The following is a 27,276-nucleotide window of genomic DNA, read 5'->3' as shown; positions in this document are numbered from 1 at the left end:
GCTGGGAGGGCTGTGGCAGCACTGGGAGGGGGCTGTGGTGAATTTTGGGGTAGCCGTAGCCTGCCTGAGTGCAGCCCCAGCCCCCCTACTGGGAAGATCCCAGTTCTACCTGCAGTGGCAACCCACCCTTGCCCCATGCACAGATAGCCCTGTGCCCTGCCCGAGCTGGGCAGTGTCTGCCCCAGCCCCATTCCCTTCCTCACCGCAGGGACCTCAATCTGCCTCTTCTTCCCCCCCACGCAAAGACTTATCAGCGGGACCCTGCTCTCCAAGCTGCTGGGTGGCTGTGTGCATGCTGCGGCTGCACGTGCACGTGGCATTTGTTGGCAACATTATTGGCCACATCAGCCAAAAAAAGCTGATTGCCAGTAATGTCAATTTTCCTTTTTTCAGTGCCAATTTACGATGTGGACCTCTACTAATATAAGTCAGGTATTCTTTCCTCTGGCAGTCCCTTGAAACACCATGACCTAGAATTCTGCCGGTGTAGTTTTGTCATGAGGCACATCCTTTTTGCCAGAGACTTGTTTCATTATCATAGCTTAAAAAAAGAAGCTCCTGGCCGTTGTGAAGCAAACCAAGCTAACTTAATGCTACATAAAGCAATAAAGTGTTGTTGCCTACAGCTGCAAGGAACTTAACCATAGACTTTGATTTAGATGTCAGCACTGCTAACTTAAACTTCTGATAATTATTGTAAAACATTCTTTTAATTCCACGTTTCTGAGTTGTTTCACACCTCTCTAGAAGCATCTTCCACCCCATAGGCACTTTTATAAAACCCTCCAGCTTCTCCCTAATGCTTACTACAATGTTGTATTGCTAATAGAGAGTCCTGGAGGGTACTGAAAGTATGCAAAAATAAATTCAACTGAATACCATTCACTTGTTTTAAACAAAATGAATGTAGTTTCTAGAGGGATGCATAACTCAATTTCTTCTTGTCACAGAGTACGTGCAATAGCCTGGATATTGATCTGAGGTTAAGGAGGTCAAGGTAATTCAAACGTTTGAGCAGAGTTTAAACAATAAATAGGCTTGTTTAATGTGCTCTAAAATTTGGATTAGATTCCAGTAGTGTTGCTGGGATAGAGATTTTGATCTGCAGTACATCCTTCAAAAGTTATTTGATGTTTGTAAGGAAAATGCCCTGTAGAGAGTTTAAGCTCAGTATTTAGACGATCCACGAGGGCTAGGGACAGACATTACACACAAACTGGTTTAAACCTGTAACAGAACAGACATTCAGTGCACATGAACCAGTTTCAAAATGGCCGAAACTGGTTTGAGGTAAACTTGGTTGAATCGCACTTAACTGATCTGGCTCAAATCAGTTTATGCAATGTTCGTCCCAGACCCATTCCCGATTTTAAGCTGAACCAGGTTCCTCCAGCATGCTCTGTGGGTGGGGCTCTGCGCTCTGTTCCAGAGTAGGGCTGGTCCCACTTCTGTGCTCTCTATCCAGAGTAGGGCTCTAGCCAGAGCAGATTTGGGACATGGCAAGACACTACCCACTTTGCCTTAACGGGGACATGCTAGCTAGAGAGGGGGTTAATTCTTTCTTCCTTCCTCTCTTCGTCTGGGGCTGGCAGACCCTGGCTGCAGGGCATAAAGGACGGAGGGGTCAACAGTCCAACAGCCTGGGAGGTACCATACTGAGTAGCACAGCAGCAGAAAGGGGTCTTGGTCGTAGTCGACTCCAAAACGAACATAAGTTGCCAATGTGATGAAGTAATAAGTAAAGCTAACCACAGTCTATCATTCATTAGCAGGTGTATCACAAACAGGTCTAAGGAGGTGATGCTTCCCCTCTATGTGGCATTGGTCAGGCCACAGCTGGAATATTGTATCCAGTTTTGGGTGCTGCACTTCAGGAGGGATGTAGATAGCCTGGAAAGTGTTCAGAGGAGGGCCACCCATTTGGTTAAAGGCCTGTAGAAAAAAACCCTACGAGGACCGATTTGAGGGACCTGAATCTCTTCAGCCTCTGCAAGAAAAGGCTGAGAGGAGATCTTGTGGCTGTTTACAAACTCATTTGGGAGCGGGGGCAGCGGGAAATAAAGGATATGATGTTTACCAGGGCCCCCATGGGGTAACTAGAAACAATGGTCACAAACTGAAGGAGAGCAAATTTAGACTTGACATCAGGAAAAAATTCTTTACAGTAAGGGTTGCCAAAATATGGAATGGGCTTCCAAGGGAGGTGGTGCTTTCCCCTTCCTCGGAGGTATTTAAGAGGAGATTAGACAAACACCTGGCTGGGGTCATCTAACCCCAGCACTCTTTGCTGCCTAGGGCAGGGGGTCAGACTCAATGATGTAACAGGTCCCTTCGGACCCTGAGATCTATAAAATCTATGAATTGACCCTTCTCCCTGCCCACTTCACTTTAATAGGTTCATGCTGGAATGCTTGTCCTGCAGGGAGGGGGGCTTTGTTTCATGCTGGGGGGAGACTCTTTCCACCTTCTCCCAGGGTGGGGAGGGTGGGCTCTGTGTGGCACTGGAGGGACACTCCTCCTCCTCCTCCCCTTCCACCCCTGGTACTGTGGGGCTGGGGGGTGCGGGGGAGGGACACTCTATGAGAGTCTGCCTGGCCTGGCCCCTGGAGGGGACTCTTTTTCTCTCTTTACCTCCTGTGGCTGTGGCTCAGTTACAGCTGCTCCCTGCACCCTAGCCAGGCTAAAGCCCCCACCCGGCAAGGGATGGAGGAGCAGGGGGAAGAAGAGTACCCTTTTGGGGCTGGGGTTGGACAGCCTCACATAGAGCCCCCCCCGGCTCTTCCCCTGCCACTACAGGGTGGGGAGGGGGGCTCCATTCAAGGCTGCCCAGCCTCAGAGGGGGATGTTTTCCATCTCCCTCCCCCGCTTCCCCATGGGGTGGGGTGGGCCCTGTTCAGTGCTGGGGGGGGACTCTTTCCCCTCTTCGTCCTCCTCCCTGGCTGCCACTGGAGGGGGGATCTATGTGCAGCACTTTCTGGCCCAGCCCAGCTGGGGCACAGGGAGCAGCTGTAACAGAGCCACAGCTGCTGGGGGTGGTCTTGCCCCTATGTCCCTGAGTTGGCCTTGCTCAGCCCTGGCCAAGGCAGCTGCATGGTTGGGCTGGGCCTGGCCGCGAGGGTGGGGCTGCCTCTGGCTGGTGCAGGTTAGTGAAAGGGAGTGAGTGTATCCGGGCTGCTTACCCTGTCAGCAACTGCAGCCCAGTGCATGTGGCTGGCAGCTGGCTGGGCAGTACTTTACCTGGGCCCACTTGGTTTAAACCCCTCCTCAGTCTTACTCGGGCCTGGCTGTGTATGCCCTGCCCCACCTTTGCTTTCCTGTGGAAGAGAGGAGCTATTCTGGCCTCCCCAGGCTTCTGTCCTGAGCCACTGTAGGCACATGCCTGCATTTCCAGAACGAGAAGGGAATGTCTGTCCTCTTGTTAGACTAACCTGCAAAGATTTGAATCAATTCAGGCTTGGGCGTTTTGAATGTCTGTCCCTAATAGAAAAGATTTAGGATCTTGTTTGATTTGTGGTCTGCAAGGACCTATAGGCTAAAGTGTCTTTCATAGTAGAGGGTTCTTCAGTCTAACGGAAAAAGGTATGAAATCCAATTATTGAAGGTTGAAATTAAACATACAATTATGCGAAATAGGTTGTGTGTGCATGTACATCCTTGGTTCTTTGGGTGAATCTGATATCTTTTATTAGACCAACTTAAATAGTTGGAAAAAATTGTTTTACAAGCTTTTGGGTTTAAAAACCCTTTGTTGTGCTGCAGAACTCTCTGCAGTTGGAGTGCGCTGTTCCTGGATGGAATAAATAGTAAAGAAGCCAGTGGCTGGGCTGGTATGCATGCAGCATGGGCAGTCAGTGAAGATGTAAATTGGGGAGTCAGTGGGTGAGAGATGGGCTGGGTGTCGGGGGAGAAGGGGGATGAGTGTAGCAGTTAAACAGTGGAGAGGTACCTGGGGAGTCGGATGTCAGGCAGGTCATAATGTGTCATAGATCCAATGTCTACATTTAGTTCATGATTTTTAGTATCCAGGAGGTTGATAAAGTGAAGTTTAATATGCTCGTCTCTGACAAGTGTTTTGTAAGTTCCCTTTGAGGATTAGAACTGAGAGATTGGGGAGAGAGTGATTGTGCTGTGACGAGTGTGGCCCCACACGTAGTTGGGTGTTCTCGTCTCTGATAGATTTCTGGTGTGCATTCATTCTGGTGTGCGGTTGCTGTTTGGTCTCTCCTGTCTATCTTCCATGAGGGCATTTGGTGCATTGGATGAGATGTAGCTGGAGGTGCAGCTGTAAGATTTGGGAATGCTGATGGCTCTGTTGTGGGGTGTAGTAATTGTGGGGGTGGTGGTGATGTGTTGGCAGGTTTTGTATTTCTTGTCATGGCATGGTCTGGATCCATTTGGTGTTTTCTGGGTCTGAGGAAGCTTGCTTCTGGTGATGAGGTTAGCGAGGTTTGGTGCTTGTTTGAAAGGTAGGATGGGTGGTTCTGGGAAGATCTCTTTAAGAACAGGGTTTCTTTCTAGTATGGGTTGCAACTGTTTGAGGATTTTCCTTACGGGTTCGGGGGAGGGGTGAAATGTCATAACCAGCAGTGTGCAATTTGTGGGGGGGTTTCTTTTGTACTGTAGCAGTTCTTCGTATCGTATCCGGGTGGCTCTTTCAAACATGTGATCTTTCTCTCTCTCTTTCTCTCCTCCCCCCACCCCGCGCTCTCTCTCCCTCTCCTTGCTGGGTGAAAGCCTTTTTTATGATTGGTGAGGTGGCAATCCTGGGTGTTCTCCTCAGTGTAAATGTGGTGGTATCTGGGGGCTTGGCTGTATATCACAGCTTTTTTGGTGCGTTTAGGGTGATTGCTGATTCTGTGCAGATATGTATGTTGGTCTGTGGGTTTCTTGTATAATATGGTATGCATTTTACCTTTCTGGATATTGTTCATCATGTCTTAAAAAGGAGACTTGGTGCTGGAGTATTCAAGAGAGAGTCGGATGGAGGCATGATAATTGTTGAATTTCTGGTGGAACTCCATCACTTACACTGAAAACCTACAATCTTTGATTAAGATGTCATCGATATACCTTATGTATAACAAGGGTTTGATGGTACAGTCCTTGAGTAAATTCTTTTTCCAGGTAGCTCATAAAAAAAGTTGGCATACATGTTCCATTTTGCTGTTTAAAAAAAATATGCTTACTTACTGGGAAACTTGCCAAGAGATTTAGTGGATACTCAGTCTTTTGAAACCCTTTATTCAAGATAGCTTATACTATATAGTTCAAAAAGAAAGTATGGGCTTGGTGCAGAAATTATCAGCCTAGATTGTTGAGGAAGTCCATGCTAGAAGGTCATAATGGCCTTATATGACCCTCTGGGCAGTGGGAGCAAGTGGCAGGTGACAGCAGGGGCTGGAGGAAATGGGTTTGTGGATTGGATTAGGCCTATGGGTTGACAGCTCTGATGTAACATTTTAAAGGCATCTGATGTATGTGGTTCTACTCTTTCTCCATGGATGGCTTATCAGTGATCAGTCCTCTTAGTGTTGATGCTCTTCATGCATAACATGTGGCAGGGGGGACCTTACTTAGTTGGTGTTTGTTTGGAGTAATTTGTATAAATAATATGAAAAGGACTGTTCTGTCATCTGAACTGTATTATGCTGAAACCTTTAATCCACGCTACATTCTATTATCTCATGTGAAAACTGCTGTTCAGAGTTGCATAATGACTAACCAGTACCACCCCAAGATATGCTGCCCTATCTTTTGTCTGTCTTCAGACTAACATGGTTTAACTACCTCTCCTGATTGTATATATGAGGTTACAACATAGCAGCCACTTTCAAAAGTTAATTACAAAGTTACTAGTGGAGAGATGCCTATACCTGAAAGAATGTTATCCACCTGCTTTTGTGTTGCTTTATATATAAAAGAGGGGGACTCCCCCCCCCCCAGGTTTTTCAAGCATTTTCTTCCCTATTAATGCATTATGAATGAACAAGGGGAACATGTCAAGTAACCAAGTTGAAAATCTATATCGGGTCTAAATGAAAATGGGTTTTAAACTAGTTTTAAACTAATTTTTAAATAGGGTTACCTTATTTCCCGGTCCAAAAAAGAACACCTGTCATGGGGGGTGGGGGAGAGGCGGGGGAATATGATGGGGTGGGGGGGTCAGCAGTGCCCTGCCCCTGCCTATTCTGTTTCCCCTCACTGACAAGCCACATGCCCCCCTCCCCACCCTCCAGACCTGCTACTGCCCCTCACTCCCAAACAGCAGTACCCTGCCCTCCACACGTTGCTGGTGCCCTTTTACTCCTGACCCACAGCTTCCTGATGCTGCCAGTGCCCTGCACACACAAAGCACGGTTGCCCCTCCTGTTCCCCATGTCCCTCACCCTTGATCCACAGCCCCTGCCTACCTGCCAGTGCCTCATTCCTGACCTGTGTGTCTGTTCCCCACGGGGGATCATGTGACTGCTGACAACCAATCACCTTGCCTGCTGCTCCCATCTAGAAGCAGCCAGTCTGAGACAGCAGAAAACCTGGACATTTGCTCTCCTTAAAAAAAATCCACCTGGATGGAGCACAGGGGTCCAAAAAAGAGGGCATGTCTGGGAAAACCTAGATGTATGGTAACCCTATTTTAAACTTGGCCTGTTAGCAGGTAGATGTATGGGCACCTGCCAGTGAAACTACATTTGTTACTAAAGGTTGAGGTTATACATTTGCTTTACTGCTGGATGATAGGGAAGCGGGGATCCCAACATCCCCTTTTGGTCCTGGTTTTTTTTTTTTTTTTTCCCCCCAAGAATTTCCTGGGATAGAATCCAGAAAGCTTTATGGGAAGTTGTCTCCAGAAAACTCTCTAGAACTTTCTGGCCTGTACTTTCAGTGATTGCAGGCACATGAGGAAGACTGACTATAACCATTCCATGACAATGACCATTTTACTCTGTGTGCTGTAAATGGATGCCTTCTGCTTTGTCAACAACAGTGCTTAATTCCTGCAAGATCAGTACTAGTTGTGTTCATGACTTCAAGCATGGTGAGCGCCCCCTTAACTGGCTGATTTTTTTTTTTTTTTTTGGGTTCCCTGGGTCCTGATGGATATAGCTGTGGGTGGCAGGGGTGAGTGAGAGCTGTGCAGATGCAGCCCTTGCTCACGCTGCTGCCTGAATGCTGATCTGCACCTGCCGCAGCTGCCACTGGCCCTGTGGTTCTGCCCCATTAATCTAGAGACCTACTCAATTTGTGGGGGGGTTTTTTTTTGTGGATTTCATAGAAACTGCAAATTCGGGCAAGGTCTGTGAAATCTGCAAAATAGAAAGAAGGAAAAAAATAAAATGTTGGGTCCCCAGTGGGAGCCAGTGGTTTTCATGGCCAGTTTGGCCTGGAAGCCCACTGGCAGGGAGGGGGAGAGGGATGGGAAGCCATCAGCACAGAGGAGAGTAGCCAAGATGGCAGCTGCTACCCCTCTTTGCCAGTAGGTGGCAAGGAGCAGGGGCACATGATAGGACAGCCCTCTCAGTAAGTCAGAGGTATGGGAGGGAGGGCGCTGTGATAAGCCTGTGAAAATGGCAGCTGGCCCTGTGATCAGCCACCTGCCTCCTTGATTTCAGTAGGTTCCTACCCATGAGATGACCCCGTGGTCTGGATCTGGCTTGGCGCTCACAGTTGGTTTAACACTTCCTTTATCTCATCTTGGCCCCTCTGATTTGGCCAGTAATTTTCTCTAAGGCATAGTATCAACACTTTTGCTAAGTCCACTGTATTGCTCTTGTTTAAGAAATTGATGGATCTTCTCATAGAATAATATTATATTAGTTTGCAGTCATCCTCCAAGGAACATGCTATTCTGTTCCCATGTTTGTCCACATCTTGAATTACTTATTCCTTTTGGTATCTGTTCTAAGATCTTATCCACAGCTAGACACAAGTTAACAGCTCTAACTGGCCTCTGTCATTATTTTTTCTTAGCAAAATGTAGCACTTTTTTTTTTTTTTTCAATTTCACAAGAATGTAGGGCTACCATCCTTCCAGTTCCATGCTAGAGGAATTCCTGTTCTGTTTGCCACATCCTTCAGTGTTTTGGGATGGAGATCATTTGGGCCACTCTATTTTGTAATATCAAGTGGTTCTCATTGTACTGTGCTACTCCACTCAATTGCAGCTTCATACTGAAGAGTGAGGCAAAGTATTTTTATTCTTAGATTTCTACCCTATCTTCAGCTTTAGCTTTATTTCTTCCCTCTTTGTTCTTTCGCTTTAGTTCTGAATTCTTTGAAAACAGAAATATAGTCCATCTTCCTTCTGTTCAGTCCGAATTTTGGTTCCTTGTAAATCCTGTGCTTAGTCTTACTGGTCTGCGTTTGGGGTGCTTGTTTGACGTGAAGGTGTGCAGCTGTTTCCTTTGCGTATGACTGATTTCATTCACAATTAGGACTTCATGCAGCCATTTTTGAGGACAGCTTGGTTTTGGTGGCTGCAACACAAGATCTGCCAAATGCTGTCCAACCCACACATGGAGAGGACACCCAAAGACGTGGTCATACACTGTACCTATAACTCCATAGCAATAGAGTTGGGAGGCAAATGTGGAGTTGCTGTCTAGGTGGGGGGGAGAGGGGAGATCTTAGTGTTGTGAGATGCTGGGCTGCCTAGTTCCCTAATAAAAATTGTTGAAGTGGACAGGTGTAACCTGAATGAAGTTCACTTCCATATCAGGCATTTCTAAATCATCCAGGTTTTTAATTTTTTTTTCTTTCAGTTTAAGGAGGGGTTAAGTTGTGCCTGAATACCTCTGCATTGTATGTCTGCTTGCTTTATTTTATTATTTTAAACCTGTTATTGCATAATACATGTAACGTGTACACACTCCAAATCAGTTTTAATGTTCACATGCTGTGCTAGTTTGTGTAGACCTGGATGTCATTTATTCTGTGCTAGGCCAAAATGTCATACTTGTCTTTCACTCCTATTAATATTTCTGTGAGACAACTAGTATGCATTTTTGGCCTGCCTGAGCTCTCCTGAGCACACCCAACATTTTATAATGTCAATGTGCGTTACTGTGTCTGTTTCTTTGGTTCATTTAATTTGTGACTTCTTCATTCTTTAAACTCAGTGTTGCTCTAAGATGGATGATACCAATTTGCGCTTATTCAGAAATAACGGATACTAGCTGAAACCCACAAAACATTTATGATTTACATTTTCATTGCGAAAGTATTTCCTTGAATACGGGATTTTTAGGTGTCCTTTGATGGAATACTTTAACGTACCAAAACTTCCCACCCTCCAAAAGGGTACGTAACGATGTCCATGTGTAAACACAGGTCCTCTGGATACATATTTTATCAAAAGTCTGACCTTATGACTTGTGTATAGTCATAGAATATGAGGGCCCTTGTACATATGAGGAAGTTGCCCCTTTTAGTGGTTTAATTCCCTTTTTAACAATGTAATTGCATAAGTGTACATGTTCGGCAGCATGTTATGATTTAAATTTCGTAACAGTATATGTGTTTGGCAGCGTATTTTGATTTAAATTACTTTTATGTTGAAATTCAAGCACATCCCACGTATTTTAGTTTGTTACATAACAAATTACAGTGCTATTCCTCATGTGTACAAGGGCTGTATCTGAAGATGGGGATGGTGCACGGGGTGCTGGAAGCCCGGGTGTGCTTAGGAAAGCTCAGGCTTGGCAGGCTTACAGTGCTCCATGTACTTTCCCTGCTGTCACCCAGCTGCCTTCCTGCCACCTTCCCATGGCAGCCAACCTGTTTCTGGGTGAGAATGTGGCGAGGATGGTCCATGGGGTGCTGGAAGCCTGCCAAGCCCAAGCTTCCCTGAGCACGCCCAGGCTTCCTGCGCCCTGTCCACTGTTGGATCTGATGGGTACTGCCTCTTAGCTGGGGCTGCACCCACACAGCTAGCACCTTGCCTGGGCAGTCCTGGGGGGGATGCTGCTGCTGTGGAGGGACGTGCCCCTTCCCTTCCCTTCCCCCCTGCAGTCCAGGGGCTGCGTGGCCCTGGGGCAGGTCATGTGGGCAGGCTCTGCCAGGGGGTGGGGAGGAAGGGGGGAAGCAGCAAAGGGCCCGGTCTTTTCTTTTTCTTATTTTTCTCTTGAAGCCTGCCTGTCTCCTGTGGCCAGAGTGTAAGCAACTGGAGGGTTGCACAGCCGATGAGCTGTGGGGGACCCCAATATCTCCTTCTGTGGTGGTGGTGGCCTCTGGGCAACACCCACCCCCTGATACCCTGCCTGGGGGGTGCTGCTGCTGCAGAGGGAAGCACTAGGGCCCCCGCAGCTCAGGACCCACCGGCAGCTCACCCCCTCCCCCAACGTGGGAGAGGTGGGCAGGCTCCAGGGGGGTGGGAAAAAAAGGATTGGGCCCATCCCTGCTTTTTCCACACCTCCCTCTTCAGCAGAGCCTTCTCGGTCCATGGCAGGGGCCCTGGTGCTTCACTATAGCTCTGACTTGTTTGCATATCTGTTCGAAATGCTTATTCTATCTGTCTGGAACATTCTGGTTGTTCCAGTAAGCGCTGTGATTGGCTGCTGAGGCAACCAGTCTGTGCTCTGGACAGAGAATAAGCCTATTATTAGTGTTAGTAGTATTATTTTCCCTGAATCTAAATATATGACTTTTTTTGTAGTGCAGTCACTTCCTTTCTAATACTGACAAGCGTGCCTATGAATGAGTCATGCAAAACTGTAGTCAGTGATGATGGTTTTAAAGTGTTTCTTTTTATTAAATGTAAATAGTGTGTACCTTGGGAAATAATCCTGTGTTCTTTCATTGGTTCCAGTGGTGACAGCACTTAGTACTGCCTTTTAATTTTAAAAAATATTATCACTGTTTTCTGTTAGGTCACCTATTGTCAGTTAAATTTTGGAGCTATCTGTGTATAAGTGATTTGGACTTAATTTGCGAGAAATTTATACACTTATATGGAAGCCGGAACTTCTGTTGATTTTCTGTTTTGTTATTGTTAATGATCAGACTTACAAATATATTCATTTGCAGGCTTTCAGAATATAGGAAAATAATTTCCTAAATTTACTTGAGGTAAATTTGTAAATTCATTTATACTGGGTATTACAATATTTGGGTGCATGTTTTAAGACACAAAAGATAACCAAACAGTAATTGGCGATATGTCAATTTATATTTATTATTATTATTATTTTTTTTAATTTATCCTGTTCAGTGAAATTCTGTGACTGATGTTCGGTATGGTTGAATATAATTTATCGTAGTGCTTAGGGGTTTGAATATCAGCCTTTGACGCAACACATCTTAATCCCATATGTTTTAGCTGTTGGTTTGATCTGAAGAGTGGACTACTTTAGTCTGTAATGCAAACAATTATTTTATTAACGTTTTTCTCTTGTGATTTCAGAGGTCAGCAGATGGGTCAAGTCCAGAAGATGGAGAAGGTAAGGGAGTACTTTTGTTTGAAAATGGCTAGCTATTGCTTAGTGAAAGTTGTTCTCTAGCTCTGAATTGTCCTTTCTGTGCCGCTCCTCCAGATTCAGATCCTGAGGATGGAAGTTACTGTCCTCCAGTAAAGCGGGAAAGAACTTCATCTTTAACACAGTTTCCTCCTTCACAGTCAGGTAAACCACTTCTTTATACTTAACATGTTATACGTATTTGATCGTTCTCACCTGGGATGATCTACTCACTTGCGCAGGACTGGGACTTATTTTGCCTTTTCATTCCTAGTATCTCAGCAGTGAAGAGGCTGAAGAAATTGTAGAGTAGGTACAGTGATGCAGCGTTCTTTAGCACAGGGCTCTAGCTGCTGGTGGCCCTTGAGAGGGCATTGTGTTTCTTGGGCCCCTGCAGCTGCCTCTTACTGCCATGTGGTGAGGAGCAGGGGAATGTGTACTGCTCATGGCATGATGGAGCTGTCTGTGTAGCCCACATGGCAGAGGGTGGGGGGAGCTGCCCACAGAGTGTATGGCCAATGTGGTTTGTGGCATCTGGTCAGAATGAAGTAGAACCGCCTTGCTTTAACATGCAAGCAGGTTCAGAAGTTGTAATTGAAAAGTACTTGCAACTTGATTTTTATCTTGCCATGTTTTTAAGTTGCACGAAAATGTGACAACAGTTTGATTTGGAAACTTCACTCCTTTAGAGATACTTTATGTGCAGCATTCTCACTTAGTTTCATTCTTGTAGCATAGCGTCTCTGTTAGATTTTTTTTAATGTTCTTTGCCACATCTCTTGGCTGGAGCGAGAGTGCTGTTTGTATTATCTTCAGAATACTCCATCTACTTCCTTTCTGATCATATTCTATTGAAGAAACTTCTTTCCTACAGGAGCCATCAAGAAGCGTTAATTGGCATAATTTCAGCTGCCCCCCCCACCTCCCTGCCCCCTGCATCCTCTGGACAAGCCACCCGTGGTTCTGCCCCACTCTGTGGGGGGGCCTCAATCTGCAACCCCACATGCCCCTTCCCCCTCCCTTCCCCAAGACTTATTGACAGGACGTTGGTCTCCAAGCTGTAGGACTGTATATCAGCTTGGATCTGTATTGGCTAGCATGGCTAGTTTAATAACTGGCAATCCATATTGGCCAAAAAAAATCTTTTATCAGTGCACCCCTGCAGCTTGACCATGAATAAAATTCCAACCTGATCCCAAATGTGGTATTCAGTCTGACCCTGAGTAGGTGACCAAGACCCTCTAGCCAGGGATCTTTGGATTTCCACAGGAGCACTGGCTTACTCCAGTGAAAATCCACAGCTCTGATGTGACTTTCTGAGGAAGGGTGGGGGAGTGGGGTGCAGGGGATGACCACATTCCCTGACCTAATATGGCAACCAGCAAAGCTCAGAAGCATGGCATAACCAAGCATCCTCCACTCTGCACTGCAGCCTGGAGACCAGAAATAGAATGCTGTACCTTTTCTTAACCAAAGCTATTACTAGGTAGACTGAGTTAAGAGCACGGATAAGCATTGGTCAGGGATGATTATAGAGTAGCATTGCCTGGAGAGGGTTGTAAGGAGTGGGTTATGAAGAGCAGCAGCTGAAAGCTCACAAGTTCCTGTCTCTCCCTGTCCACATCCCCCTCCCCTCAGCTTGAAGATCATTAGGAAAGCTCTGCAGTCCAGGACAGATGGAAATAGGGACCATGCTCAACAGTATGAGGATTAAGTAGAGCTCCACAAGTGGCATAATTATGAAACAAAATTAAAGAGTAGGGACAAGTTTAAGGAGATAGGAATTATAGAAAGTAGGATTTTTGGCTTTCTATACAGGACTTTTAATGCATGGAGTCTACACTGCAGTAGGGGACTGCAAACACAAGTGGACAGTGTTTGATTTTTCCCACACTTCTGGGTTTTGCTGGCTACCACATGAAGCTAGGACGGGCAGGTCACCATTGCTAACATGCAGGGAAGAACTGTGATAGAGTTGGCTTCTCTAGCCCTAGAGAAGGAGTACTTGTATATATTCCTGATTTACAGGTTCCCAAACTTTTAAAATACTCTCAGACCTTGTGTGGTAAAAGTAGGGACAGCTTAGTTGACTGTAAAAATATTCTCTAAATACTTACTTATTTGAGCCTTGGTTTGTGTTAAGTGTTGTTCACATAGTCACTTACTTTCCTGGGAGAGTATTGATATCACACTTTGAAATGCAAGCATTGGGTCTTTTATAAATGGATCTGTTAGTACTATATACTTTGGTTATCATGGTTTCTTATGCCTTATTTATGCTGGGAAAATTAATTTGTAGGGGTGCACTAATAGAGATTTTGGGGGCTGATACCGATAGCTGATACTTAAGGAGGCCTATCAGCTTATACCAATCCGATTTCTGATGCAGCTGCCTCCAGCTGGCAAGTCAGGTGGGGTGGTGCAGCTCAATGCCCCCTTCAGAAGGGGAGGGGCAGGCGCTGCCCAAGCAGGGTGGGGGGGGCAGTCACAGCTCATGGGAGGGGAGACTGTTCCCACAGTTGCTAGTACCCCAGGAGGGCAAGGGGGGCGGGGGCATGTGCCCCTTGGGTCTGCATGGTGCAAGCTGCATCTGGGGCTGTGCGGGGCTCTTCTCACTGGGGGCTGGGCCCAGAGTGGGCACTGGTGGCACTGGGAGAATGCTGCATCCACCCCAGATTTCACTGCCACTCCACTCCCAATGCTGCTGCCACCACCAACCACCCAGTGCAGCCCTGGCTCAATGCCCCACCTCCACCCACATGCCGGGAAAAGCCAGGGCTGCACCGGGCAGCTGGGAGTGGGCAGTGGTGAAACTGGGGTGGAAGCAGCATCCTCCCAGTGTTACCAGCACCCACCGAGAACAGCCCCGTGGAGCCTCGGCTGCAGCCTGCCCCACCCCACACAGATCCGAGAGCACACCCCCCTTCCTCCCCCATGCCCTCCCGATGTGCAAATAGTGGTGGGAGCTGCCTCGAGCTGGCTTCAGCCCTCCCTCACCTTTGGGGGGGGCATTGATCTGCCCCCCATCCCTCCCCTTCCACCACATTGGACTTACTGGCTGGAGGCAGCTATCCACACTGCCAGCTGTGCTCCTCATTCCCCTACTGCTACATGCAGCACAGGCATTTATCGGCCAAATTATTGGCCCTATCGGGCAGATATCCAGTACAGCCAGTTTTCTTTATATTGCATAGCTATGTCTGTATTTTATAGTTCAATATTAACTACCTTATCTAGACTAGACTTTTTTTGTAGTGTTTTATTGTGTTAAGGTAAAATGTTTTAAATATATTTTATGACGGATCCAAAGTAGAAGTTCTATATGTATACTAGCTCTGTAGAAGTGGAAGTTACACTCTGTTGAATGGGCACATGTTTTAACGTTTAAGTGTTTGACTTTGCAGTCTCAACGCTTTTTTTCCTATTGTTGTTGGTAATGCAATATCTTTTTCAGATTGTGCTTTAAATTTTATATATTGAATGTTACAATGAGAGCAATTAATGCTGTGCTGCCTTTTTTTTTTTTTCTTTCTTTTACTATAGTAACAAAGAACAATGTCTTTATGCCATCAAGCTTCTGTGAACCTTCTACAGGAAATTCTGACTCAGAACCAGGTCAGCTTCCTAAACTTTCTTTCTCACCAAAAAGTTGTGGATTATGTTGGGATCAAGAACGGTCTGTTTAGCACTTCGAGTAAGAAATTTGCTGGAAGAAAGCAGATTAGTTGCTGCTGTTCGTTTCCATTCATAACCACATTTTCCTGACATTCATTTTAAATGGATTGTTTTTTGGCTTTTGTGCCTTTTGGGCTTCTTAATTGTACTTCTCACTTTGCAATAGCTGAACTTCAGGTGAATTGAGAGTAATGTATCTGTTTGTGTCATTGTTCTCAAAGATGGTTCAGGGTTCATAACTCTTATCCTGCAAATGTAATTGTCTTTTTCCATGCAAGCTGAATGCTGTTACAGAAATAACAGAACCCATACATTACAAGACTGTTTAATTCCTGAAAAAGATTTAAACGCTAATTGTGCGATGGTTTTACTCTATCTAGGGCCCCCACTACTTGTGCGGGTAAAGGCACAATGGAATCTACGCACAATCCACACAATCATGCCTCCTGCCCTGCCACGCTTGCATGGCAGGAGGTGCAGTTTTGGGATCGCACGTTGGATCACATTGTGCCTTATCGCTGGTACAGAGGGAGCTCGGTACTGGGCTGCTCCTGCAGTTGTGAGCTCCTTCACTTGAGGGACTGCCAGCTGCAGAGGCACCCATGCATGCCTGAAGTTGGGGGATCACAGCAGCTGCAATCTTGTGTGACTTGTGGGGGTGTGGAACCTTCAGGCCCTGGGGATCACGGCAGCTGTGATCCCCATGGCCCGGGGGTTTCATGTAGGGCATGGTGCACTTCTGTGGCTGGGAGCCCTGTCCACTGATGGGACTCTCAGCCACTGGGGAGACCCTGCTACACGTGCAAATTTTAAAGCTCGGTAGCAACCAGGTCTAAAGTTAGATCTCTAAACTGTGTCCTTACTTGGTAGCTGGTTGGAGCTTTTTATTGTACGATAAGTACTTTGTGCTTGTAGTTAGTATTATAGTAATTGCACAGTTAACTGGTTAGTTGTGCAATACCTATAATATGTAAAGGGGGCCTAGAAGATAGGATTTTGACTTGTAATTTTGGGCTATCTGACTTCTGCCACTCTTTCAGCCCTTTGGAACGGGGAGCTTCACCTCGCTCCTTTTACATCAAAGGGCCTTCTTGTCCATAGCAGTTGCCTAGCCACAGCAAGGAAATGAATGTGTGTTGGAATCTGTTTTCTTATCCTGAACTTGAAAGAATAGCTAGGCTTGTGTGTGCCAGAGCTTCAGGGGCATCAGTCTGACCCTCTCTCAACCTGTTGCTGGACATGAGAATTGCAAAATTATATTTTTAGAATGGAATAATGAAAAACCTTGATTCTTTCAACTTTGCACCCAACTTAGTATTGTTTTTCTCATGCTCCCCCAAAGAATGTGCTCAAATAAGTGGAACTGGGCACAAAGTGGCTGAGTTATGACAACTAGAATTTGGTTCCACAGATGATTTGGGGAGAGATCCATATTTATATAGAAAGTTCAGAGTACAGATCAGTAACTTTATGTAAATGCTGTATTACTGCTAAATGATGTCTCAAGCCTGCGATATTCCAAATTTAACAGTAAACTTTACAAGAATTTACCAGATTTAGCCTTGTCCTGTAGTGACATTCTTGTATCAACCATACTACTATAAACATATGGTAATGTCTTTGTTCCAAGTTTTAAACTGATATAGCAATTGACTTTTTCCCCCCCCCCCTTTTTATACAAAGCTTAATAGTGGCTTTATAGAGCATTATTAAATTTTTAACCTAATAACAAGACTTGAGGCAGTTTTAACTCACATTAGGAGTTTGCGTAATGTTATTGAGCCTATTTAAGATGAGCAGAAAATTTGACAACAGGAGCCAAATTTCTAAAAGGGACCATTTTATCACATTGACTCAACCAGTTTACCTTAATTCTTAGATAATGTTGTACATAATCATTATAAAGTTTTGGAAAGGATACCTTGTATTTTTATAATACAGAGTTTTCCAAATACAAAATTTAAGTTTAGAGAGTTACAGGTAGCTGTTTGACAATAAAAGGCAGGCTGTAAACCCTTGATGTGACAATACAGGCAACATTTACCAATGCAATATACACCAAACCTATTAGACTTGTTTCTGTGTTGCCAGCTTTACTTGAGTACTGTGTCTTTTTCATATGCTATTTGAGTCCTGCAGTATAGAATTCTGGCAATCTGTTAATAGTTTGTTGCTTAATCCCACCCATCATCTTCCCCTCAATTTGTGCATTTATAAAATCCAGTTACAAAAGGACTAGTGTGCTCTCAGTCTCTTTGGTGACCAAAACAAACAGGCTCCAGAAGCTGCTTGCTCTGCTTTTATAGCACTTCTAGTTTTGGAATGCTCTCCTTGGTTGATTTGTAGCATCTTTCTCCATTCCTGGTAGACTGTTTGTTTGTACCATTTTTTAAATGGATTTCTTTTTTGCTTGTCTTCTCAGTTTAATTCAGTATTTGTTTTGGTCCTTTTCCTTCTCCATCATGAAATGGAATTGTCCTTTTCAAGAAAGATTTCTTGAAAGTGAAAAGTTGTTCCCGTTTTGAGGTCACTGCTCTGGGAGCTGAACAGAATTCTTGTACGTGTAAATTCCCTGCTTTATGCCATCACAAGTTGTATTTGATAATTTAATTAAGAGAATTTCCTTTACCAATTCTCCTTCTGTTTAAAAGAAGAAAAACTTTTGTTTAGTTAAATCTGTATATGTGCATTGCACTTACTCTCTTAAAGTGGTAGAAGTATGCTATAAAGAAGGTCCAGTTGAGTATATCTTTTCCATTCTTCTTTGAGAGAGACAGTCATTCAAAAGCAAATTCCAGAAACGACTTTTTTTTTTTGTTTGTCCTGGAGTTACCTTATGACGCTTCTAGAAATGTTACAGAATCTGAGAGAGAAGTTCTAGAGTTCTCACTCTGCCCAAGCTCGATGGATAAAGCATTCAGCTGGGAATAGGGATATGCAAACCTATAATTCTGTATGAATGATGGTGCTATAAATGATGGTGCTTTTTCCTGCAATATTAGGTAAATGAAAAGCTGCAGTTGGGAAGGGGACTAAATCATTTTCACTTTTGTCTTCCTTTTTTTGCACTTAAGATATAGGGGATTAATATTAATCCTGGCGTTCCCCAGCTTTCTAGTATGAAGTGGTTAGGCGGATTTTTAAGTTGGAGAAAAAAGTGAAGTGGAGATCTGTCTGCACACGGAATTTTACACGCTAAAATTAAACATCAGATCTGTCAAGTGTGCTTCACAGCCTCTGCTTGTAGACAATACCTTGTACTTAAAATTTTAAGCACCATCGCCTCCATAAACCATTCTGCAAATTGCTATGAAATATGTGCTGTAGGACTAGTGCAACCCCTACCCTCTTTTTGAATCCTTATCTACAACTGAAGCCCTGAAATACTCTATTTTAATGTTTTTTTATAACTTACGTGATGAGTAGTCACTAACCAGAAAAACGGTTGTTCTGCAAACATCTAATTTGATTTAACACTACCCTTTTCTTATTAGAAACCCAATATATCTGAATATAACATATAGTACCTTCGATTTTAAAGGTATCTTGAAATAGCTGTCATTTCCTCACATTTGCTAATCATTTGTGTTTTTCATACTGAATGGGTTATTTTGGAGCTCTTTGTCCTGTTGTATTTCTGCTTACATAAAAAAGGAAAGATCTTTTGAAACTGCTTTTCACAGAGTCTCAAAAAGGGAGTGGATTAATTGGGAAAGGGAGGGGTGGGACACAACCTTGGGCTGTTTCCAGGTGGCTTTCCCTTGCAGAGAGAGATCTTGGATCTTCCTTGTGCCTGATGAAAATGCAGTATCTTGTGTTTAGATTATTGTGCTTTCAATGTCAGCTTGGTGATAACTCCTACTTTAAAGCATCTTTTTGTTTCTTAAGTTTGTCTTGTTTTTGCTTTTGTGCTTAAGAACTCGGGGTTTCTTATCAAATGCTCCATTAAGTGGCATATATTGCTTAAAACAATCAAACTATAAGATAATGTTTTGCAAAACCTAAAGAGCAAATAATTTTTGCTGTTACATTCGTTGGAAGCTAAGACTTAATGTTACACTGAAGAAAAGGTCACCAGTGTTCTTACATTGTGTATTATGCTTCTAGAGGAAAAGAGCAGTGGATTCCGACTGAAACCGCCAACACTTATCCATGGTCAGGCACCCAGTGCAGGTAGGTTTAACTCTTTCTGAGGCAAAAGAGAAGCATCCTTGTTAAATGAAGATTTCCTTTTTATTTGCGACTTTCCTCAAATTAATCTGACAACTTGAAAGGGTTGTCGTTCCAGTGAGAGGGAATTTTGACACAAACACTGAAGTTAAGAAATTTATTTGGATATAAATATAGGACTATGCACAGACCCAACCTTTAATTACATTTAAAAGGCAGTGAAAGCTGCTGCTTCAGCTACATCACCTGTTAAATTGCAGCTATATTGCTACAGGAACATGCAGCTGCAACAAGGGCAAAAGCTCTTTAGTTTCAACAAGGAATTAAATGATTAAACTGCAGTGGTTTTGCTTCACTTGAATCACTGCAGGAGCATGCAGATGTAATACTTGGAGCATAACATCTTATATTTGTACAGTAGAACCCTGGATACTTCACAAACCCTCATCTTTGTGGAGGGGTAAGGATTCCAACCCTTTAGAGTAACCAGAGATATACAGCAAACAGGACCACTTAAATGCTCCAGCAGTTTGCTGTAGATTTATTGAAAAGGGTGCCACTTCCTCACTCAGAGCCCAGACTCCACTCATCTGGCAGAAGTGGTGCCCTTTGAATTAAAAACTATAGAAAAGAACTGAATAACTTGTCCTAAATTTAGTGGTTAGCCCTCTGTACGTTATGTGTATCATGAGCTACCCAAGTGCAACTAATCCAGGTTTTTTATTTGATATTGATATCATTGTGAAATGGAATTGGAACTCTTCTTAATGGAATTCATAATTTGTAACCAATATGGAAAGTTTTTATTTTGGGCATAGTACATGCAGGAATTAATTATAGCTTTTTTTTCTGGTGCCCAAAGCTGATGTACTACACTTGCATGTGCTTGGGGTGGGGTTGCATTCTCCTTGTCCCGAACTTGGATGGGGCCTGTCTCTTCAGATATTTGGAAAGGCAAACCCAGTTTTTAAAAAGTGAGATGTTAATGTAAGGGTGACATTTTTTCATGGTATTTTAATAGGCTAGGGGTTTGTCTTTCATTTATTTCAGTGGAGTAATGCTAAATCATTGGGCATAGTCTACTGGAGTTAATCCAGTTGGGGTTTCCTAATAGACCAGGGGTGGGCAATTATTTTGGTTAGTGGGCCTTTTAACGAGTTTTAGTGAGCTGTTGGGGGCTGTGCACATAAAATCTTTCAGAAGATATAATTTTAACAAATTATAGATTAAAAAAACAAGTTGTACTATATACTAAAAATCAAATGCTTACTGTAACGTTTTAGTTTTATTTAAAAAATATTTTTGTCCTGGTTTGCTGTTTTTTTTGTTTGCTTGTTTGTTTGTTTTTTTGAGTAGTGTATAAAGAAGTAAGTGCCTTATAGTCAAAATAGCCACTCTTGCATATTGTGAGTGTGGGGATGAGGGACTACATATGTGCTAGGACCTGGGAGCCAGCTGGGGGTGGTGGGTTATGTAGTGCATGCAGCAGAGCTTGCCTGGGCAGTGTGCTGCAGGTGTGTTGTGCCCTCGCCCCCCACCATTCAGCTTGTGGCGTTCCACATGGGGCTGAGCCTCACCTGGGGCAGCTCCTGTCCACATCCACCCCATACCTGGCTACAGCTGGGCAGCTCCTGTCCCAGCACATAGAGCTGGGAGTTGGCTGGGTGCTGGAGCCCCAGGTGTTGGGGCGGGAGCCACCTGGCTTTAGACCTACCCTTCCCCCTCGACCCCACCCACTGCCTTGGAGCAGCATGGGGCGGGGGGAGGAGGAGGAGCTGAGCAGTACCCAGGTGGATGAAGCAAAAGCAAGGAAGCTGTGCATGCTGGCTTGGGCTGGGCAGTGCTGTCAGTGGGTGAGAGGTGTAGTGTGGGCTGCCCTGGGTGGGAGTGGGTGGGGCGCGGCCTCATGTAGAGTGCTGTGGGGGCAGCCATGAGCTGGTTATAATCAGGCGGTGGGCTGGATCTGGGGCTATATTTTACCCACCCCTCTAACAAACTATTTAAGGTTAGTTGGACTTCTGAATCCAGATATGAATGGAAAGCTATAAGAAAATTCAGTATACTTCCAAATATCAGGTTAATTCCTAGAGGTAGTTGGAGAATTTAAGAGGTGGGGAAGATCTGAGGCCCCTGCATCAGATCTTCTACATTTTAAGGCATGGTTAACCAGTTGTCATGCCTTAAATGGTAACCTGGCCACACATTAAAGCAATTAATGGTCTCCTGAAACAAGGGATAATCCAGGAAGTTATGCCACAGAAAATCTATGATAACTTTGTGGATTGTTCCTATCACACCATTAATTGAACATGTGGCCAGATGTGTCCCTGTGGTGGTGAGTCCCATCAGCTGGTGGGACTCCCCACTGCAGGAGCACATGGTATACCCTCAAGGCTGGGAGCCCCGTCAGCTGAGGGGGCTCCTAGCCTTAGAAGCGTGCTTCGTGTCAGTGCAGAGGGAGCCAGGGATTATGACCCCGGGCTCTTCTCGTACTGGCAAGAAGGTGAGATGGCATCTGATGCTTGATTCCCACAGTCACACCTCCTGTCTTGCAGATGTGGCATGGCAGGGGATACAATTGTGTGGATCACGCATCAGATCCTATTGTGCTTTTATGTGCATGTCTGGCAGGGACCTAAGTTATGGATCTGGGCACTGCTCTCAAATATAGCTGGGAGTATTTGTTTTGCACATTGCTTTAAATTAGTGGTTCTCAGTTAGGGTGCTGTGGCACCTTGGGGTGACATGAGGTCCTCTTGGGAGCACCATGGCCTGCCACCCCACGTTAGCACTGTTAAGTGTACAAACATTTTTATATATGATCTGCAATATAAACCCAGAGACTTCACATAGGAATCCAGTGTGAAATACATTCTGACCTGTTGTGGGCTTTCTTCAGGTTTTTAGCAACAGGAGAATTGCTCTATTTTCCGTGGTCAAAAATGATTGAAAATTAGTGTTTAAATGGGGTGCTGATGAATTCAGAAGTGCCTTGAATCTGAAAAGATTGAGAACTGTTCCTTTTTAAATGAACCTTTCTGACTTCCCCCCAATGTACCTTTCGTAGTACCTTTTATTTAAATGTAAAGTTGGTGGCTGAATGAGAAATGCATGTGGATTTGTTTAAAGATTAGTAACAAAACAGTAATCTTACCCCTCTTCTGAAATAATTTTGGAGAAATAAGTGGGAAAGTGCCTTTTCCAGTGTAAATAAAATTCTACTTTTAACTTTGTCCTGTCAGATGCTTAGGGAAAACTAGATGGAAATTGAATTTTGCAACTCAGTACATTTAAATATCTGAAGGTCCTGGAAAAGTTTGCTTCCATTTTTAGGCCTCCCAAGCCAGAAGCCGAAAGAACAGCAACGAAGCGTACTGCGTCCTGCAGTATTACAAGCACCGCAGCCAAAGGCTTTCTCACAAATGGGTAAATCACATTTCTCTATTGGTTTATAATTTTACCTTTACTCTGCATATAGGTATGTTGCGGAAAACTTAGTTGCAACAGGCTTTATTTTAGATGTCTTCCAGGTTTGCCCTTTCTTTCAAAGAAAGAGACCAGAAATTAAGTGTAAACCTAAGATCGTACACAGTGACCTATATGGGCTGCAGGTAGTAAATGCAACTTGGGTGAATGGTGAGGCATTGTCTCCAGCACCAAAATAGTAGAATAGAATTCTTACAGCCGTTAAGCCCTAGCATTTGGTTTTCCAGAGTATCGTTGACTTCAGTATTCTGACGTTACTTTAACTTCAGTTCATGCACTTTCCACATTTTAGTATGAATTGCAACCTGAATTAAGCAGATTTTTCACTTCATCCTGCTTATTTTATATGTTGTGAAACTGATTTTACAAAGAGCCAAGGAAAGGTTTATAGTTTTCATTTGAATGTATAGTGTTTTTAGCTTACTTCTTTAAGCGGATCTTTATAGTGGTACCGACTTGCGTTGTTTCTAATCACCTAGGAAATTATATTGCAGTTTTAATACCACTAGATTCTATAAAGCATTCTAAGGTTTCTAGTGCTGTTAATGTGTTACCACCAATTTTATTTGTATAGTTCTCTAGGAAGCTTAGTGTTTGTTAGGGTGGCCACTTAATTTGTTTTTTAACTTAATTGTTTTGTAACTTAATTTGTTAGGGTGGCATGTAATATTGGCATGTCATTTTTCATTATAGTTCCAAGCAGTGGGACCAATGGTATAAACACCCCGCCAGATTCTGGAGTGGCAGCTCCATCAGAATTATTAATCAGCACAACAGTGAAAAGATCAGACTCTGAAGACAAGGTAAGTTTGACAATGATCTGAGACCAATGGAAGTTGTTTGGTGGTGTTATCAAAAAAAACCAAAACAAAACATTAGGTTGTGAAGCCTAGCAATCTTACTATATATGAAAGTGTCCTTTGCCAAAACAGCCTAATTTGCCACTACAAATGCAACAACTGAACTGGTCTTCTTGACAGATACCTTCCATTCCTAGTAGCGGCAGTGGATATACTGCCTAGGCCAGCTTTTGGGCCAGGTTCTATTCTACTTATCCACATAAGTGGATTTAGGATTGCAGTTAGTTGCCTGCTTCATCCTGTTTAAGTACCTGGAAAAACTTAACACAAAAGGTGGGGGTGAGAGTGGGGGAGGGTCCTCTTCCTGCTGTTTTTTTGTGATTCAGTCTTGTAAGATATCTGTTACAAAAATAGATGAATTAATATATTTTCAGCCACTTGAACAGCTGGAATAAAATCACACTTTGGCATCTAAGTCTGTTTAGATGCCGAATAGTAGAGTAAAATGTGGCCCTGTGTTTCTGTTCCTAACAGAAATGAACCATTCTATCAGATCTTGTTTTTCTGCCTATTTAGCATTGTTGCCACCCTCCTACCACTATCACTAACTTTCAGTAATCTGATAAATTTGCCAACAAGAGTTTTAATAGATTTTCATTCTGGAAAAGTAGTTTCTCCCTTTTGAGAGTTGAATAATATGCTGCTTATTCAGCTCTGGTCTGCAGGTGTCTCCCTCTCTCTACTCTATATGCAGTGCGGAGTCAGGAGGAGTAGAAAACTGTTGCAAATAATGCATACAAATTGAAGCTTCTCTATAAAGGAAGAGATATCTGCATCTGGCAGTTTTTCTTGACTCATCCCCATTCTGGTGGAACTTAAAAAGCTGGTATGAGTGGAACTCTGCTGGAAATGGGAAAGAGGAAAGAGCTTTGGTGAAAGCCCACCAATCTGCCTAGTGGATGACAGGAGGTGGGTGCTGCCAGCTGGGACTGGCACGGAAGCCAGTAAGCCTGGCTTTGAAACTCAAAATGTTTTGAAACTTTCAGAACGTTTTGAGTTCCCTTGTTTCATTTCATAGCTATTTCAAAGGCTTGTTTCATTTTCATTTTGCTGTTTTGAGCTTGAAATGTCAAGAGAAATTTTGCACAGCCCTAGTAATTATCCATATTATTTTTACATCAGGCAGGGTAGGGTGGCACTTGAAAGACTAGCTGGTTTAGAGAGGCATAAGCTTTCATAGGCAACATCCTGCTTTGAAGTAGACAGCCTACAAAAGCTTATGCCTCTCTGAACCACCTTGTCTCTGAGGTGCCACCTTGCCACACAGGAAGTATTAGGCACAGGCAGAGATTTTGTTTTTGCTCTTTTAGATTTAAAAGTTTTTGTGCCTTTTTGCCTGTTTAAAAAAAAAAAAACAAACTAAACTTTTTAGTTACATGTATTGTATTACATAATACAAATATAACCCTTCTACCAGGCCTTGTACAGCAGTAGCCCAGGCTCAGATTTAAGGGTTTAACATTGAATTCCTAAATGTGGCTCATGCCCCTATCCAGAAACCTGGGGGGGGGGGAAATTAACTGGATGTTCTACAGTGAGCAAACTTCCCCACTCAAAAACAACGTTCATTGGAAACAGGTTTATTACAGGGAGGGAAAATCAATTAAATATACAACCTCAGACTTTGACCATTAAACGTTAGTGGCTAGTCTCAGTAACTAGCCAACCAGCCATAGGGAGCCATTGCTTTGACCAGTCTGCTTGGAGATGGAGTCTCTCCCAGGGCTGCCATCTGAAGTTGCTACCACCTACACCAGTGTTTTCCCAACTGGTGTGCCATCAGGCATATCCAGGTGTGTTGCCGCATTTTGGGCTGGAGCCAAGCCACTTGCTGCTGCTGTGGGCAGCCAGACAGATGAGGGGTGTGGCTTCAGCCAGTAATTTAAACACCGCACCACCCGCTTCCTGCTGCTCCACAGCATTCCACCCTTCGCTACCCCCTGCTGCCTGGTCTGTGGTGTTCAGCTGCTCACTACCCAATCCACTCCCTCTCTCCCCTACCCCTCCAGGCTGCGGCTATGCCCTGCTGCTGCTTGCCCCTTTCTGCCCAGAGCGAGCTACACCTGTGTCAGTGCTGGGAGTGGGGACTCTGCCTGTTGCCACTTGCCAGCCGGGGTGCAGGATGCGCTGATGCTGGGACCGGCACTGCTCGCTGATGCAGGCACGGCTCACTCCGGGTGGAAGGGGGCAATTGGCAGCAAGGCATAGTCTCCACTCAGTGCTGCTGCACCTGCATCAGTGCTGGGAGTGGGGGCTCTGCCCTGTTGCTGCTTGCTCAGCTGATGCAGGGTGATGCAGGCGCAACAGTGCTGGGAGCGGGGGCTCTGCCCTAGTACCGCTTGCCGCCTTCTGCCCACATCATGTTGTCCCGTGTCCCCGTCCCCACCCCACCCTGGCTGGGAAAGCAGCAGCAGGGTAGAGCCCCCACTCCCAGTGCTGCTGTGCCTGCATCCCATGCCTTCCTGCCTCCCTCCCCAGGTAACATGCCCCACCCCCCAGCTGGGCAGCTTGTCCCAGCCCCAGTCCCTCACTTCCCCATGCCCCTTCCATCCCCTCTTCCCCAACCCCTACAGACTTACCAGCTGGAGTCAGCTGCCTGTTTAGTCTATGGCCATATCTCCGAAGCAGCATCGAATCTTTTTGATCTGATTTGGCTGAATTGAATCGGGACAGTAATTTGAATCTCTAGATCAAATCACTGTCCTTCGAATTGGCCGAATCCAAAGCGAATACTTGCTGCTTTTTGTAGGCCTAATGAATAGCCCCAAAAACTCTGAACTTACCCTCAGTAGTATGATGCATGCAAAGAAGGAATGCACAGTTATCATAATAGAACATAATCATAGCTAAACCTACATAATAAGCAGAGTTATGCCAAGGAAATGCAAAGCACAGTAGTACACATGACTTAGAATTGGTTTAACCATCCCCAGAATCCTTCTATTTGTGATTTGTATTGAAACATCAATCAAAACTGGCAGTTTTTAGCTGCTTTTTATGTACTGTTTGTAAATATGTGGTTACTTAGCAACCCTTATTTGCATATACCAGTGGTTCTTAACCAGGGTACTGCAAGACCTTTTCAGTCATGCCACAACGACAGTTAGGTAACACTGCTCTATGTACAAGATTGTAGCATGTGCACATTCCACCTGCATTAGGGTTCTTGAATGGTAACAGATGGGGGAATTGCCTCAGGCTGTAACCCTTCCTGGCCTGGTCTCTTCTTGCCTCCTTCCCTACCATGATTGTTTTGGAAACAGAGGCATGTGGGACAGTTCCATCCACACACTATTTCTGGACGAAGCATTGGGAAGAACTGGATGGGGAACAGCTACAGTGCGAACCAGATCTCTCTGCATTAAAGTTTTAAAGTGCCCTAATGCAAGAAGAGCAGGCATATGTGCTACAGCACTTTCATGCTGGCTATGCAGCAGGAACGTGGGGCAGTTTTACGTGGAGGTCCAGCACTGGCTGAGAACCACTGAAGTAAACTGAGGTGCTGCCAATGGTGGTTCTCAACTGAGGGTGCCACCACATTCAACAATATTGGGGGTGGGAGGGAGGTGGTTGCCCTGACTCACACTCTCTCTCTCTCTCTCTCTCTCTCTCTCTCTCTCTCTCTCTCTCTCTCT

General features: G+C 44.5%; 1 protein-coding gene across 1 annotated transcript in view; it reads left to right on the top strand.

Annotated features, from left to right (window-relative positions):
• Positions 1-27,276, top strand: part of RANBP3 (RAN binding protein 3) — a gene marked incomplete at its 5' end in the record, with an annotated part of 105,211 nt that overhangs the window by 14,171 nt on the left and 63,764 nt on the right. The window contains 6 exons of the mRNA XM_019550692.1: positions 11,399-11,435; positions 11,529-11,615; positions 14,994-15,065; positions 19,233-19,298; positions 22,629-22,721; positions 23,475-23,584. Of these exons, the coding sequence (XP_019406237.1) occupies positions 11,399-11,435; positions 11,529-11,615; positions 14,994-15,065; positions 19,233-19,298; positions 22,629-22,721; positions 23,475-23,584 (465 nt within the window). The remainder of the gene's footprint in view (positions 1-11,398; positions 11,436-11,528; positions 11,616-14,993; positions 15,066-19,232; positions 19,299-22,628; positions 22,722-23,474; positions 23,585-27,276) is intronic.

Source organism: Crocodylus porosus, unplaced genomic scaffold (genome assembly GCF_001723895.1).
Source record: "Crocodylus porosus isolate Cpor-Errol unplaced genomic scaffold, CroPor_comp1, whole genome shotgun sequence".
NCBI lineage: Eukaryota > Metazoa > Chordata > Crocodylia > Crocodylidae > Crocodylus > Crocodylus porosus.
Note: the sequence above shows the minus strand (reverse complement) of the source record. Positions and strands in the feature narration are given on the sequence as shown.